The 14,503-nt window shown below is 53.0% G+C and overlaps 1 protein-coding gene across 1 annotated transcript in view; it reads right to left on the bottom strand.

The window, feature by feature from the left end:
• Window positions 1–13,293, bottom strand: part of IGSF8 (immunoglobulin superfamily member 8) — a 20,075-nt gene extending 6,782 nt beyond the window's left edge. The window contains exons 1-4 of the mRNA XM_048484543.1: window positions 13,166–13,293; window positions 5,639–6,013; window positions 3,397–3,882; window positions 931–1,511 (exon numbers count right to left, since the gene is read on the bottom strand). Of these exons, the coding sequence (XP_048340500.1) occupies window positions 931–1,511; window positions 3,397–3,882; window positions 5,639–6,013; window positions 13,166–13,244 (1,521 nt within the window). The 5' untranslated portion in view covers window positions 13,245–13,293. The remainder of the gene's footprint in view (window positions 1–930; window positions 1,512–3,396; window positions 3,883–5,638; window positions 6,014–13,165) is intronic.
• Window positions 13,294–14,503: the final 1,210 nt, after the last annotated feature.

Here is a 14,503-nt window from a genome sequence, read left to right on the forward strand (position 1 = left end):
GGCAGCAAATCCCCCATTTTAATCCCTCACTGTTCCATTGTAATGTATACAATAAACACACCACACCTGCCAGTGGAGGTTGCACGGCTTGGGTTGAGAGTTGTGCATGGGAGTTTGTCGGTCAACAAAGGCCAAATAAACGTACAGATAAATACTTCTTCGACTTGTATAAAGCAAATTAATACAGCAAATTTGCCTAGTTTTGCCTGGTTTATTTTGCCGTTAAAATGCTATTGGGAAAAGACAAAGAGCTAAGCAGCGCATTGGTGTTTTTAATCGCTGGCTTCTTTTACCAAGATTAGGACTTCTATCCTTCTTTCAACTGCAACAAGGATGTGACCAGAATCTAGAAGAAGAAGAAGAAGAAGAAGAAGAAGAAGAAGAAGAAGAAGAAGAAGAAGAAGAAGAAGAAGAAGAAGAAGAAGAAGAAGAAGAAGAAGGCCTTCTACTATGGTATTAACCGCTGTTTTTAATGAAATTTAGTACATTTTAACGAATACCCACACAGATGGAGCCTCTGTGGGTGGTTGCTGTTTAATTGTATAGTTTGCTCCCGAACCTGATTTTGTATTAGTTTTGTTGTACACCGCCTGGAGCCCCTCAGGGATAGGGCGGTTATATTCATTCATTCATTCATTCATTCATTCATTCATTCATTCATTCATTCACACACACGAATGAATAAATAAATAAATAAATAAATTTCCCTTCCCCCGCCCTGTGAGGTGGGTGGGGCTGAGAGAGCTCCAAAGAGCTGTGACTAGCCCAAGGTCACCCAGCTGGCGTGTGTGGGAGTGCAGAAACACATCTGGTTCCCCAGATAAGCCTCCATGGCTCAAGGGGCAGCGCGGGGAATCAAACATGGTTCTCCAGATTAGAGTGCACCTACTCTTAACCGCTACGCCACTGCTGCTCCCTGGGTCGAGTGACCGAAGGTAAGAGGCAGCAGCAATCAGGCGGCTGCCCCCGCCTCCTGTGGTAGCCATTTTGTGGCCGCACCCGCCACGCCGTGCCAGAATTCCAAAGGTGCCTCAGACTCAAGTAGATCGAAGACCCCAACAAACACCAGGCAATGAAGCAGGTACCTTCCGGCGTCATGTCCACAGCCAGTCCTTCTGATCTGCCGGTGGCCACTTGGCGTGGCTCTGCTCTCGGGGAGAGGACGTAAGCCTGCACCACGCACCAGTAGGTTCCCACGTCGCCCGGCTGGGCCGACTCGATCCGCAGCCGGTAGGAGCCGGGGGGCGAGCCCAGCTTCTGGAGGGACACGTGCCGTTGGCCCACCTCACGGTTGGCATAGCTGTCTCCCAGGACGACGGCTCCCTCTGTGTCCAACTGGGCCACCAGACGTCCCTCCGTGGCGCCCTCCTTGCCGAGCTCCCAGCTCACTGCATAAGCAACGTGGGGCAAAGGGGAAGCCAGGATCCCAGAGGCGTTGCACAAGAGCTCCAGGGGTTCTCCGGAGCTGACCCGGGTGTGGGAAGGACTCACAGACACCAACAGCTGGCTAGCTGGGAGCAAAATGGACAGAACGGATTGTCAGGGGCACGGATTTATTTATATTGGCTGAGGCCGCTCGTTAGCCCATAATATCCATCTGAAGCCGGCCTCCCCAATCCCCAGTTTCCAGCGGGCACTTTTACTGAAGAAGACTTTATTTACAGTCAATGACCAAATATATTACAAATCTCCAAAATATCTACAACAAAACAAGAATGCAAATCTCTCACCGCCGTTCCAGCACTATCCATCTATATATCATTATACTTTGTAGACACACCAAACGGCATAAAATTAATGTATTGTCGAAGGCTTTCACGGCCGGAATCACTTGGGTGCTGTGTGGTTTCCGGGCTGTATGGCCGTGTTCTAGCAGCATTCTCTCCTGACGTTTCGCCTGCATCTGTGGCTGGCATCTTCAGAGGATCATGAAGATCCTTATCCTCTGAAGATGCCAGCCACAGATGCAGGCGAAACGTCAGGAGAGAATGCTGCTAGAACACGGCCATACAGCCCGGAAACCACACAGCACCCAAGCATAAAATTACTTGACAAAACAAAAATATCTAAGGGGGATGCCATATTCAGATCATTTTTTTCTTTTTCATAATGAATCGACAGAATTTTGCTACCCGTTTAGTAATATTCTCCTTATCTTGTAATAGTTTTTCACAAGAAACTTTATCAGAACAATATATCATCTTGTGTAGTAGATGTGACAGGCATTTTTTCCTTGCCTCCTCATCAAGGGGACACTTGAATAACATATGCTCTATAGTTTCTACAGAATTCAGAGAGCAAGAACATAACCTTGCAGCGTAAGGTATCTTTTGGTATTTCCCTTCTAAGGCAGCAGAAGGTAAATGTGCACTTCTTGCAAGAGTAAAAGCTCTCCTTAGATCTTTGTTATCCAGATAAGTTAAATAAGGAGCAGGGGCAGTGATATATTTGGGCACTTTTACTGGGCACCCCTTAATCCCTTTTCCCCACCCGAAAAAGTTCCAGTAAAAGGGATTAAATCGGGCTACCAATCTTGATCCTCCTTGATCTGAGATTGCAAATGCCTTAACAGACCAGGTGATCGGGAGCAACAGCCGCAGAAGGCCATTGCGTTCACATCCTACATGTGAGCTCCCAAAGGCACCTGGTGGGCCACTGCGAGTAGCAGAGAGCTGGACTAGATGGACTTTGGTCTGATCCAGCTGGCTTGTTCTTATGTTCTTATGGGATGAAGGTCTGTTAGGTTTGGGGTCTGGTACTCCTACTGAAACAGCCATCTTTAGGTATATATGCGATTTTTAGAATTAAGTTATTTATTGTATTGTCAAAGGCTTTCACGGCATGTATCACTGGGGTGTTGTGGGTTTTCTGGATTGTATGGCCGTGTTCCAGTAGCATTTTCTCCTGACGTTTTGCCTGCATCTGTGCCTGGCATCTGTGCCTGGCATCTTCTGGGATACAACCCAGAAAACCCACAACCCCTAAGTTATTTATAACTGGAATACTAATGTTTAATTACTATAATTTGCCCTGAGCCCGGCTTTGGCAGGGACGGGAGGGGTAGAACTGTAATAAAATAAATTGTAAAAAAATTATTTATTTTAAAACAGTTATACCCTGTTTTATACCAGAGTCTGTAGGTGGCTTACCTAGTTTAAAAACAATTTTAAAAAATCCCAATAATAACATCATAAATAAATCATAACAACTGAAACCAAACAATAAAAGTAGCCTTAAAAGGTTGCAGAATTTGCACGGTTCCTTGCAAAGAGTCCTCCCTCTTTAGTTGAGAGGTTCTGATCAGGAACAAACCATTTTGAACTCCAAAATGACATGGAAAACAGGGCTGGGGAGATTCACCCACCTCCGGAGGGGAGAGAGTCAGGACAGACTTACTGATGGTGCGGACGGCCACCTGGGCGAGAGGCACGCGCTTCTCTGCGATCTGCTGCCAGCTGCCGTCGGGATCTTGGATCCATTCCCCCACAGTGCAGTGGTAGAGCCCCGCGTCTTCCGGCCTGAGCCAGCCCAGCGCCATCTGGTACTGCCGGTGGCCCAGCTTGGCGAGGGACAGCTCGTGGTCTCGGTGCCGCTCCGCGAAGCGCCCGCCGGCCTCCACGGCAAAGTCTCTCCGCAGCCCGATCACCTCCTGCGCCGCCGCACGGCCCCCGGGGTCCTCGGTGCCAGAGACGCCGAAAGAGACGGAGAGGTGGGTGTGCTCCTGCGTCTCCGTCAGGGCCGTGCAGGTGAGCCGGAGCTCCTGGCTCTCGGAAAGGGTCACCCGAGGCAGCGGGGGGGAGGCGGCGACGGCCCCGCGGCTCCGGAGGACGGGCTTGGCGATGGGGGGGGAGGCAGCGGAAACGGAGAGTTTGTTGGGCAGCACTGTTGGGGCAGGAAGAAACGGCAGCAGTCAGGCCTGGCTCTGATTATTCGGCTTGTTCAGGTGGCTTCCCACTGGTTTGCGAATTGACCAACCATTACGGCATTTTCCCGTTCCCCTTGCCGTCAGCCATCAGCCCCTCCTTGTTCTGTCAAGTCAAGCCACACCCAAGGAGTCTGCACTGCCTTCAGCTGTTCCCATCTCTGCCTACTCTGTGGTGGCCCCACCTGCCCGAACAGGGCCCACAATCTAGGATGGGCTACGACAGCATCTGCTTGGCCCATTGGCTCAAACACAATGTTTGCAGGTGACTCACAATCTCAACACCATCATTTTTTTAAAAGAGACTTTGAGTTAACAACAACCCTGCATGTGGGGCTGCTACATCACTGCCATCTGGTATGCTGACTTGATACCAGACCTGGCGCTGCCAGTCACTGCCTGAAAGCCAAAAGTGGGGGTCTCCCATCAAGGGGTCAGGGACCCTCATAAGAACATAAGAACTAGCCTGCTGGATCAGACCAGAGTCCATCTAGTCCAGCTCTCTGCTACTCGCAGTGGCCCACCAGGTGCCTTTGGGAGCTCACATGCAGGATGTGAAAGCAATGGCCTTCTGCTGCTGCTGCTCCCGAGCACCTGGTCTGCTAAGGCATTTGCAATCTCAGATCAAAGAGGATCAAGATTGGTAGCCATAAATCGACTTCTCCTCCATAAATCTGTCCAAGCCCCTTTGAAAGCTATCCAGGTTAGTGGCCATCACCACCTCCTGTGGCAGCATATTCCAAACACCAATCACATGTTGCGTGAAGAAGTGTTTCCTTTTATTAGTCCTAATTCTTCCCCCAAGCATTTTCAATGAATGCCCCCTGGTTCTAGTATTGTGAGAAAGAGAGAAAAATTTCTCTCTGTCAACATTTTCTATCCCATGCATAATTTTATAGACTTCAATCATATCCCCCCTCAGACGTCTCCTCTCCAAACTAAAGAGTTCCAAACGCTGCAGCCTCTCCTCATAAGGAAGGTGCTCCAGTCCCTCAATCATCCTCGTTGCCCTTCTCTGCACTTTTTCTATCTCTTTGATATCCTTTTTGAGATGTGGTGACCAGAACTGAACACAGTACTCCAAGTGCAGTCGCACCATTGCTTTATATAAGGGCATGACAATCCTTGCAGTTTTATTATCAACTCCTTTCCTAATCATCCCTAGCACAGAGTTTGCCTTTTTCACAGCTGCCATGCATTGAGTTGACATTCCCATGCATGGAACTATCCACTAAGACGCCCAAATCCCTTTCCTGGTCTGTGACTGATAGCACTGACCCCTGTAGCGTGTATGTGAAGTTTGGTATTTTTGCCCCTATGTGCATCACTTTGTATTTTGCTATATTGAACTGCATTTGCCATTTCTTAGCCCACTCACCTAATTTATCAAGGTCCTAATTTATCAAGGACCCTCAGGACTGTTTCAAGACTCTACAGGATGGTCAATTTTGCCGCCTTTCGAAAGACCACACGGTGTGGTCTGTTCTTTACTAAGAGGCACCTCCTGGTACTTGGCTCCTGTTTCCTATCCCCAGCTGTTTGGGTCTGCCACCCAACAGCTGGAAGGTCCTAACTCTGTCCCACACCAGGGCTCCAATGTCACATGACTCCGATGTCACGTGACTTCTTGCAGCTCATTGGGTCCCATCTCTGGAACACTCCAGTATCACCGGCCTCCAGCCCACCAATAACCACCAAGATATCCGTCTCGGGTACCTCTGAGTTCCACCTTGCTGCCGTAGGAGCCCAGGTACTTGGAGTCGGTGGAGGGGGTGTAGCACTCGTAGACCCCCGCATCTTCCGCACGTATCTCCTTGATGTGCAGCTCCACAGCGTCCCCCCGCACCCGCCGGATGGACACGTCTCCTGCCTGAACTCGTGGCCCGAAGACGGCATACGGGAAGTTGGGGTCTTTGGTGCTGATCACCCCGATGGAGATGTCTGGAGCGGACGGGCGGTACAAAAACCACTCAAAATGCTGCTGGGTGGGCCCCTCGTACTCAGACACGTTGCAGGGAATGAAGATGGAGGTGCCCACGATGCGGTGCAGAGGCCCAGGGGGCAGGTGGACGTCCCTCGCGCTGCTCAGAGCTGCGGAGAAGGAGGACGAGGGTTTAGCCACAACAGAGAATCCCAACAAGAGCAACAGATCCCACAAGGAAACAGCAGGGGCCAGACCAGGCCACGACCACCCGGCCTGGACAGACAACCCACAGCTGCCGGAGCCCATTGGTTCCCCCGGCTCTTTTCAGGCCTACTTGCTTTATTTGTAGCCTGCCTTACGGAGACTCACAACTGGACCACACAATACAAAACAGTGACGTGAGACAGCAGAAGACATCCAGAAAACGATGCAACAGGATTAGGAGTTACACCCCTTCCACACGTGCAGAATGACGCGCTTTCAATCCACTTTCAATCCACTCGGCAGCTGTGCAGAGTAGCAAAATCCACTTGCAAACAATTGTGGAGGTGTACTGTCGAAGGCTTTCATGGCCGGATTCAACTGGTTGTGGTGCCGGGGTCTGCAACCTGTGGCTCTCCATGTTCATGAACTACAACTCTCATCAGCCCCTGCCATGAACTACAATTCCCATCAGCCACTTGGCCATGCTGGCAGGGGCTTATGGGAATTGTAATTGTAAAGGAGCAGCAGTGGCGTAGGAGGTTAAGAGCTCGTGTATCTAATCTGGAGGAGCCGGGTTTGATTCCCAGCTCTGCCGCCTGAGCTGTGGAGGCTTATCTGGGGAGTTCAGATTAGCCTGTGCACTCCCACACACGCCAGCTAGGTGACCTTGGGCTAGTCACAGCTTCTCGGAGCTCTCTCAGCCTCACTCCACTTTGCCCTTCCAAAGGCACTGCAAACACCCTGTGAGGTAGGTGGGGCTGAGAGAGCTCCGAGAAGCTGTGACTAGCCCAAGGTCACCCAGCTGGCGTGTATGGGAGTGCACAGGCTAATCTGACTTCCCCAGATAAGCCTCCACAGCTCAGGCGGCAGAGCTGGGAATCAAACCCGGCTCCTCCAGATTAGATACACGAGCTCTTAACCTCCTACGCCACTCTCATCTGGAGGACCAGGTTTGATTCCCCACTTCTCCACATGAGCAGAGGACTCTTATCAGGTGAGCTGGATTTGTTTCCCCACTCCTGCACGTGAAGCCAGCTGGGTGACCTTGGGCCAGTCACAGTTCTTTGGACCGCTTTCAGTCCCACCTGCCTCACAGGGTGTCTGTTGTGGGGAGAGGAAGGGAGAGGAGCGTGTCAGCCCCTTTGAGTCTCTTTACATGAGAGAAAGGTGAATATAAGTCCAAACTCCTTCTTCTTCCAAGACCCTGTAGAGCCAACCGCCAGTCTGAGCAGACAAGACTTGAGGGCTGAAGGATTTGATTCATGTGCAGGATTATGAACTTAGAGGGAAAAACTTGCAAAAAGAAAAAAGCATTAGACATTCTACATCACAAACTCTGCAGCAAAGGGAATGCAAAAGCAGAAGCCGATCCCACAAGAGCAGCAGCAAATATACAACAGACAGACCACAGTTCATAAAGAGGCGTTTGCTTTTGAGCCCGTCCAGGAGACCACGGCCCTCGTCCCGATTATCCCTGCTTAATTTAGGATTTAGGTTGAGTTCGAGGGATCTGTTCTCTTCATGCTCTTGAGCGCGATTTGGCCGAGCCTTTAGAATCCCACTCACAAAACCAGTCGTGTTTCCACGCTGTCAGCCGGGCACCGAAGGGGCACCCCAGCACCCGCTGAGCTACAGGAGAACGGAACAGGCAGGAAGGAAGTCCAACCCAAACCATCTTCTCTCACACAGGCACGCTGCACACTTTGCTAACCACAACACCAGGGGGAAAGGGAGGGGGTGCTATTGGTGGCAGCTGTAATTACTGGGGTGCCCCTCCCAAGAACAGTAGGGCTGGGGGGGCAAAAGAGCCTTGATGGAATTTATGCCGAGCCTCTCGAGTCTCTGCTATGGGGCAAGGAGGAGGGAACCCCCCCCCCCTGGAGTCTGGATGCCCTGCATCAATTGCCCCCGCCCCCCCCAAGCTAGACAGGTACAAACCCAAGGAAAGGCCTTCTCGGTAATGGCACCAAATCATGGAATTTCCCCCCACCCCCAGGCAAGACATTTCTCTGCCTCCTACTATTGGTGCCAAGACTTGTTTGTCTGGTTTGGAATATTCTCACCCAGTTTTATTGGCCCTCTTTGTGTGCTTATAAGCGTTTTATTTGACCGTTGCGAAGATTGTATATATCGTTGTATTGTAAACACTGTTTTGAGGTTTGCAATGTTTTGCTGGCTTGGTGTGAGCTGCCTTGGAAACCCGGCCTGCGTGGAAATGTTTTGAATAAAATGGTTAACTGGAGGTTAAATTTTATTTTTTAAAGGAATCCCGTCCAGCGTTTAGGGCTGAGCAGCCGGGTTGGTTTGCAGCAGAAGAGCTGGGCCCAAGTCCAGGGGCCCCGGGGAGACCAATCAGAGGTTCAGGGCAGGAGCTTCCAAGAGTTAATGATTCATTCCTCAGATACGTTGAACAAGGTAAAAGTCCACCACAGCTGCTGCAGGAACTGCATAGAAAATGCGCTTCTTAACCAAGAGGCCCAAAAGACGCACTCCATTGCAAACGCCCGCCTCCGGACAGGAGGTTGGGCCTCCCCCAAACCTACGCCCCTCTAAACCTGTTGATTTCTTCAGAGGGGGGGAGGATAACTCTTCTTAGAAGCTGGTATGAGGGAGGAGGCAAATATGGCCCTCACCATCACAGTCCCCACAACTGCAGAGATCTAGAAGAAGAGTGAAGAAGAGTTTGGATTTATATCCCCCCTTTCTCTCCTGTAGGAGACTCAAAGGGGATGACAATCTCCTTTTCCTTCCTCCCTCACAACAAACACCCTGCGAGGTGGGTGGGGCTGAGAGAGCTCCGAGAAGCTGTGACTAGCCCAAGGTCACCCAGCTGGCGTGTGTGGGAGTGTACAGGCTGATCTGAATTCCCCAGATAAGACTCCACAGCTCAGGCAGCAGAGCCGGGAATCAAACCCGGTTCCTCCAGATTAGATACACGAGCTTTTAACCTCCTTCGCCACTGCTGCTCTAGCCATGGACTGGCCAATTTTGGGTTAGGGGAGTTGCTGGAGACGGAGAGGAGCAGCCTGAGGAGGCGGGGCAGGGGGTGGGCCGGAGAGGCGTCCAGTGCTGCAGAGTCCAGCTTCCAAAGGAGCCGGCCTCTCCAAGGGAATGGATCAGTCTGGAGATCAGTTGAAATTCCAAGAGATCTCCCAGCCACCTCTGGAGTGTATATATCCAAACTACTTTTACACCCTAAGGTAGGGGTGGTCAACCTATGGTGCTCCAGATGTGCATGGACTACGATTCCCATCAGCCCCTGTCAGCCTGGCCAATTGGCCTTGCAGGCAGGGGCTGATGGGGATTGTAGTCCATGCACATCTGGAGCATCATAGGTTGGCCACCCCTGCCCTAAGAGCTAACACACTTGTCCTAAGACAGCAATGCATTTTAAATCTTTCTAGTGAAAAATTCTTGTGCTTATATACAAAAGTGCTCCTTGAACCTCTTAACCCAAATAAATGTTTTCGGATTACAATACACACTCACGTATAACTACAAAGTGTGCAATACAAATATTAGCAACTTGTAAATAATCTGTCTTCATTCCACAATCATGTTTGGGTTTGGGCTGACCAAACTCTGGTGAGCTTGGTTTCGGAATTCCTTCAATGGCCCAATACTTACAGCTCTAATGTACAAAACTCTCAAAGGAGTGTGTGCTTAATAATATTTGACTCTGGCACTTCCGGGATTACAGCCAAGCATCTTCTCACATGCCTTGTGTGTAGTCCTCAAAGAAAGAGGTTTGGAGTTTGGCAAACCTCACTTGTCCTCTTCAGTTATGCTTCTGCTTGTATTGGGTCATCCATATTTTTAATTATTTTAGTGGCTGAATATGGAATTGGATGACAGATAATGCAGCCATGTAGCTACACAGGGTATATCAATTAAATGTCAAACACATTATCTGGTGCTCAACATGCGCATGAAAGGCCTCTGGCTTCCCTCTGAGAATTTACCCTTTAAAACAAATTCTCTGGCTAAGAGACATCTTCTGCATCTTAGATGCAAAGCCCCCCATATATGGGACGGCCAAACTACTCCCTAGTGATCAGAGACCCAAAGAATGACACTCAAGGTACCCAAGATCCCTCTCACCCCCAGTGATGAGATTTAAGAAAGTTAAGATGGGAGAATGTCGCCCCAAGATGTTAAGCAGAGTTTTAAGGTCCCAGGGTCTTCTTTGTACAGACAACAACTTTCAACTTTGGAATAACAGCCTTGCAATAAAATTGAAACATATGCAATATTTACTTTCCAATCAAACCTATACCGTTTCTACTGATTTAGGAACATAAAATGCATTCTTGTAACTTTTTAGCATATCAAATTGTACTATTTGGCACATTTATGGGTATAGGAAAGTATGAAATGCCTTCATACATTACATAAAGTCTATTATTTTGAACAGAAACTTCCTTAAAATTAGAATGGGTAGGACTTCCAGCAGGTTTGGATATCAAGTGATGCTTTAAATGAAACACCTTAAACTATGCACTAAGCTATTATCACTAAACATATTGGAGCATGTTCAATGCTGTCAAAACTTAAACCACATTTAAACAAAACTTGAAAATGTGATAAACATCCACAGCATACATAGGGATTATTGTCTGATGACATAGATTGTGTTTTTAAAATTTCAGTGTTCCCCAAAATTGCCCAGGTTTTCCACTGGGGGAAAAAAGTCTAAGCACATTTCCAGACTACCCCATTTTGAGTCATAAAAGTATTGTCTTTAAAAGCATTTTACTCATTCCAAGGGGGTTGGACTTGATGGCCCTTGGGGTCTCTTCCAACTCTATGATTCTAAGGTAGAAAATATGTCCTAGGACAGTGATGGTGAACCTTTTCGGGACCGAGTGCCCAAATTGCAACCCAAAACCCACTTATTTATCGGAAAGTGCCAACATAGCAATTTAACCTGAATACTGAGGTTTTTGTTTAGAAAAAACAGTTGGCTCCGAGGTGTGTGTTACTCAGGAGTAAGCTTGGTTGTAGTTGGTGGCTTGGTTGTAGTTGGTGGCTTTGCCAACCGTGCAACTGTTCCAACGGGTGAATCACGACCCTAGGAGGGTTTTCTCAGAAGCAAGCCCCATGGCCAGCAACCGAGCTTACTCTCAAATAAAGGATCGCGCTTTAGTTCTTCACATGAAAATCAGTGGGGTTTAACAGAGCTTAACAGGGTTACCTACATTGCTTCCCCAAAACTAGGTCTTAGGTTTTATGCTAATAATCGAGCCCAGCGGCCCAGGCCAGCCTAGATTGAGGGGGGGACTCTGTTTGCGTGTGCCCACAGAGAGGGCTCTGAGTGCCACCTCTGGCACCCGTGCCATAGGTTCGCCATCACTGTCCTAGGAGGTTTTTGCCCCGACAGTTTTCCTTCGGAAAAACAAAGAGGTCCTTGGGCCAAAAGGAAAGAAAACCTCCTCTCCTTTCAATCTTCCCCTTTGTACTTGAGGCCTTCCCATTCTGGAGAATCTGCTTCCTGGAATCAAAAATACAACTGGGGAATAATTGCATCCTCTGGGGGGATGCCGGGAAGAAAACAAGAGGCCTCATTCCATCACATTCAGCACCCAGGAGGGCCGCCGTGGGCCTCCCTCTGAGACCCACCAAGCACTGCCTGGCGCCTGATGCCCTCCCGCGCACGTGGGGCAGAGGCTGAGCTCCAGCCCCAACACACCAAGCCCCCGGGGACCGTTGCCAGGCAAGTTCCGCCCGCCCGCCCGTTGCCAGGCTGCCAAGGGGGACTGGAGGATGCCACCCAGGGCGGCTCCGGAGAGATGGAGAGGCAGGCGCTTTCACAGCACAGACGCGGTACCTGGCTGGGGAAAGATGGAGGCCTCCTCAACAAAAAGCCCCCCCCCCCCATGCCGCTATCTAGGTCAGCGCATATGCACCCAGCCACAGGAGAACAAAAGCCACACAGTGTGGGAAACGCCTGGGTTTGATTTCGAACAGGAACACACCTTTTAAGCATCGTGGCTAGCAAAATACTATTAAACGTGGGGGGTTTCCCTTCTATCCACCCCCCCCCTCCCCGTGTGCTGCTCTTTGTATTTGGGTTTTTTTAAAAAAGTTATGCATTTCAGCTTTTAAAAATGCCAATATTCATACTTATTTGTTGTGTTTCTGGATTGTTTTTATTGCAAGCCGCCTTGAGTCGCTGGGATACGGTGGGGTATAAATGTAAATAAAATAAAATAAATGAAATGAGAATCTGTTTTCAACAGCCAGGCCCCTCTGCGGGGACTGGAAGTGGGGGGGGGGTTTGGGGGGTGCCACTCACAACTTCTCCATCCTGGCTGGTGCCGCAGAAATCCAGATAGCCCCAATGCCAGCCATGCAAAGGGCACATTTGTCAGCCCATGGTGGCTGCGCAGAAATACTGGGGAGAGGTGGGGGGCTCTGCCACCCCTGGTTCCCACAAAGGAGATGGGGGGGGGGCTCCTGCGCACCTGGCAGGCAGGGGCACCTGGCGCGGTCTGGACATCAAAGGCCAGGAACGGGTCAGCTTGCCCCCCCCCCCCAGGCACCCTGCTGCTTTGCTCCCCTTCTGCTTTCACTCCTCCGCATCGCCAGACCCCAGGCAAAAGGGGGGTCCCCAGTTCAGGCCGGGGCCACGGCCAGGAAGGCTCTGCTGCTGCCGGGCCCGGGCAGCCCCCCCCCCCCCCCAAAGCAGGACAACGAACCCGGATGCTGCACAAACAAGGGCGGGAAACCGAGCCCCGGGGTGGGGGGGCCTTGGGCGCTGCAGGCTGCATCTACAGCGAGGGGTCTCCCCATGCTTTTGGCTCAGGGGGGCCCTCTTAAGTCAGGCTGCCCCCCCCCCCCCACGAGGCCGGGTCTCCCTCCAAGGCCTGGCTGGGCAGGCCGGACCCGTCGCCGGTCGCAGGCGGACAGGCGGGAAAAGGAACCTCCACGCTCCGGAACAGTCTACCTGCGCGTCGGACGCAGGACTGAACCGGCAGGGCTCCCGGTGGGGGCAACCCCGCTTCCCTCCGCCCCCTCCACCCAGCGGCCCAAGGAGTCCCCGCCCCCCCCCACCAGAGCGCGGCCCCCTCCCCTCCCGGCCTTCCCCGCCCCGCCCCACCCCACCGGGCACGCACCGGCCAGCAGCAGGAGCAGGAGGGGCGGCCGCGGGGGCGCGGGGGTCGAGGGTAGCGGCCAACGGGCCGGAGCATCCATGGCTGGCGGCCGGGCGCCTCCCAGCTCCGCCCCGCCAGATGTGCGCGGGGGCGGGGCGCTCTGTGCATGCTCCGAGGCCGCCGGGCGGGGCGGGGCGGGGCGGGGCGGGGCGGGGCGAGCGGAGACCTCTCCCCGGGCGGGGCTCGCAGCGCGTGTCCGAGCCGGGCGCGGGGCCGGAGCCTCCCGGGGGCCGTTGGCCAGCCTGCGCCTTCGCCCCCCCCCCCCGCCGCGGGAGAGTGGGTCGGGGGAGCAGAAAGCCCCCCCCCCGCCGCGGAACCCATCTCTGTCGCCCGCAGCCCGGGCCCGACCTGGAGGGGGGCTCTGGCTGAGACCCCCGCCAGGAAATGGACGGGTCATGGCAGGGCTCTGCACTCCTCCGCCCCCGGGGAAGGCAACGGGCAGACCCCCCCCCTCCCCCAAGAGGCTGGCAGGCCCCCTCCGGCCGCAGACCCGAGCTCGGCTCCTGGGCCCCGATCCCGCGCCGTCCAGTCAGCGGAAGCAGGCGCCCCCCCCCCCCCATGTCAGTCCGGGCGGTGGGGGAGTCATTGTGTGGGAAGGGGAGGGCCGGATCTGTAGTGGACACGACGCCGCCGCTCCCTGCGGGCTCCCAGAGCAGGGCCACGGGGCGGGGGGGGGGGGCTTCGCGTTTTCCCTTCTGGGCCTGCGAGGGGCTGCCTGGCTGGCCTCGCTCGCTGGCCTTGGCCGCCCCCCAGCTGGGAGAACGGGACGCCGTCGGGGCTCTTCTCGGCCGTGACCTTCGCGGCCCCTGAGACCCCCAAGGGCTTCCTCTGAGCCGTCCAAGTCGGCCCCCTCTGGAGCCAGGCTGGGGGGGGGGGGCTGTTTGTGCCGCGCCCTTGTTGCTTGGCCTGCCTGCCTGCCTGCCCCCCCAGGGCGGATTTGGCCCTTCTGCTCCTCCTGCCCCGGCTATTGACTCAGCTTGTGCGTGGAGGAAGAGGAAGGGGGGAGCTGCTGCTGCTGCGGAACATTCTTCCTCCCGGGGGGGGGGGGGGGCGAGCTCTCGGCTTTGGCCTTGTTCTGTTGCCGGGTTGCAGGGGGTGGGGGGAGCACAAGGCTGCCCTTTCTCCTCCTTGGTGGGAAGGGCCGCCGCAGCCAACTCCTCCGCCTCTGGGCCTCTGAATGGCGGCCCTCCCCTCCACTATAATAGCGCAGCCCCCACCCCCACCCCACACACACCCCCACCCCCAACCCTGGGCTCCAGAAAGGCATGTGACATTTGGGTATTAAGAATGTGCATTCGC

This window comes from Sphaerodactylus townsendi, linkage group LG01 (genome assembly GCF_021028975.2).
Source record: "Sphaerodactylus townsendi isolate TG3544 linkage group LG01, MPM_Stown_v2.3, whole genome shotgun sequence".
Classification (NCBI taxonomy): Eukaryota; Metazoa; Chordata; class Lepidosauria; order Squamata; family Sphaerodactylidae; genus Sphaerodactylus; species Sphaerodactylus townsendi.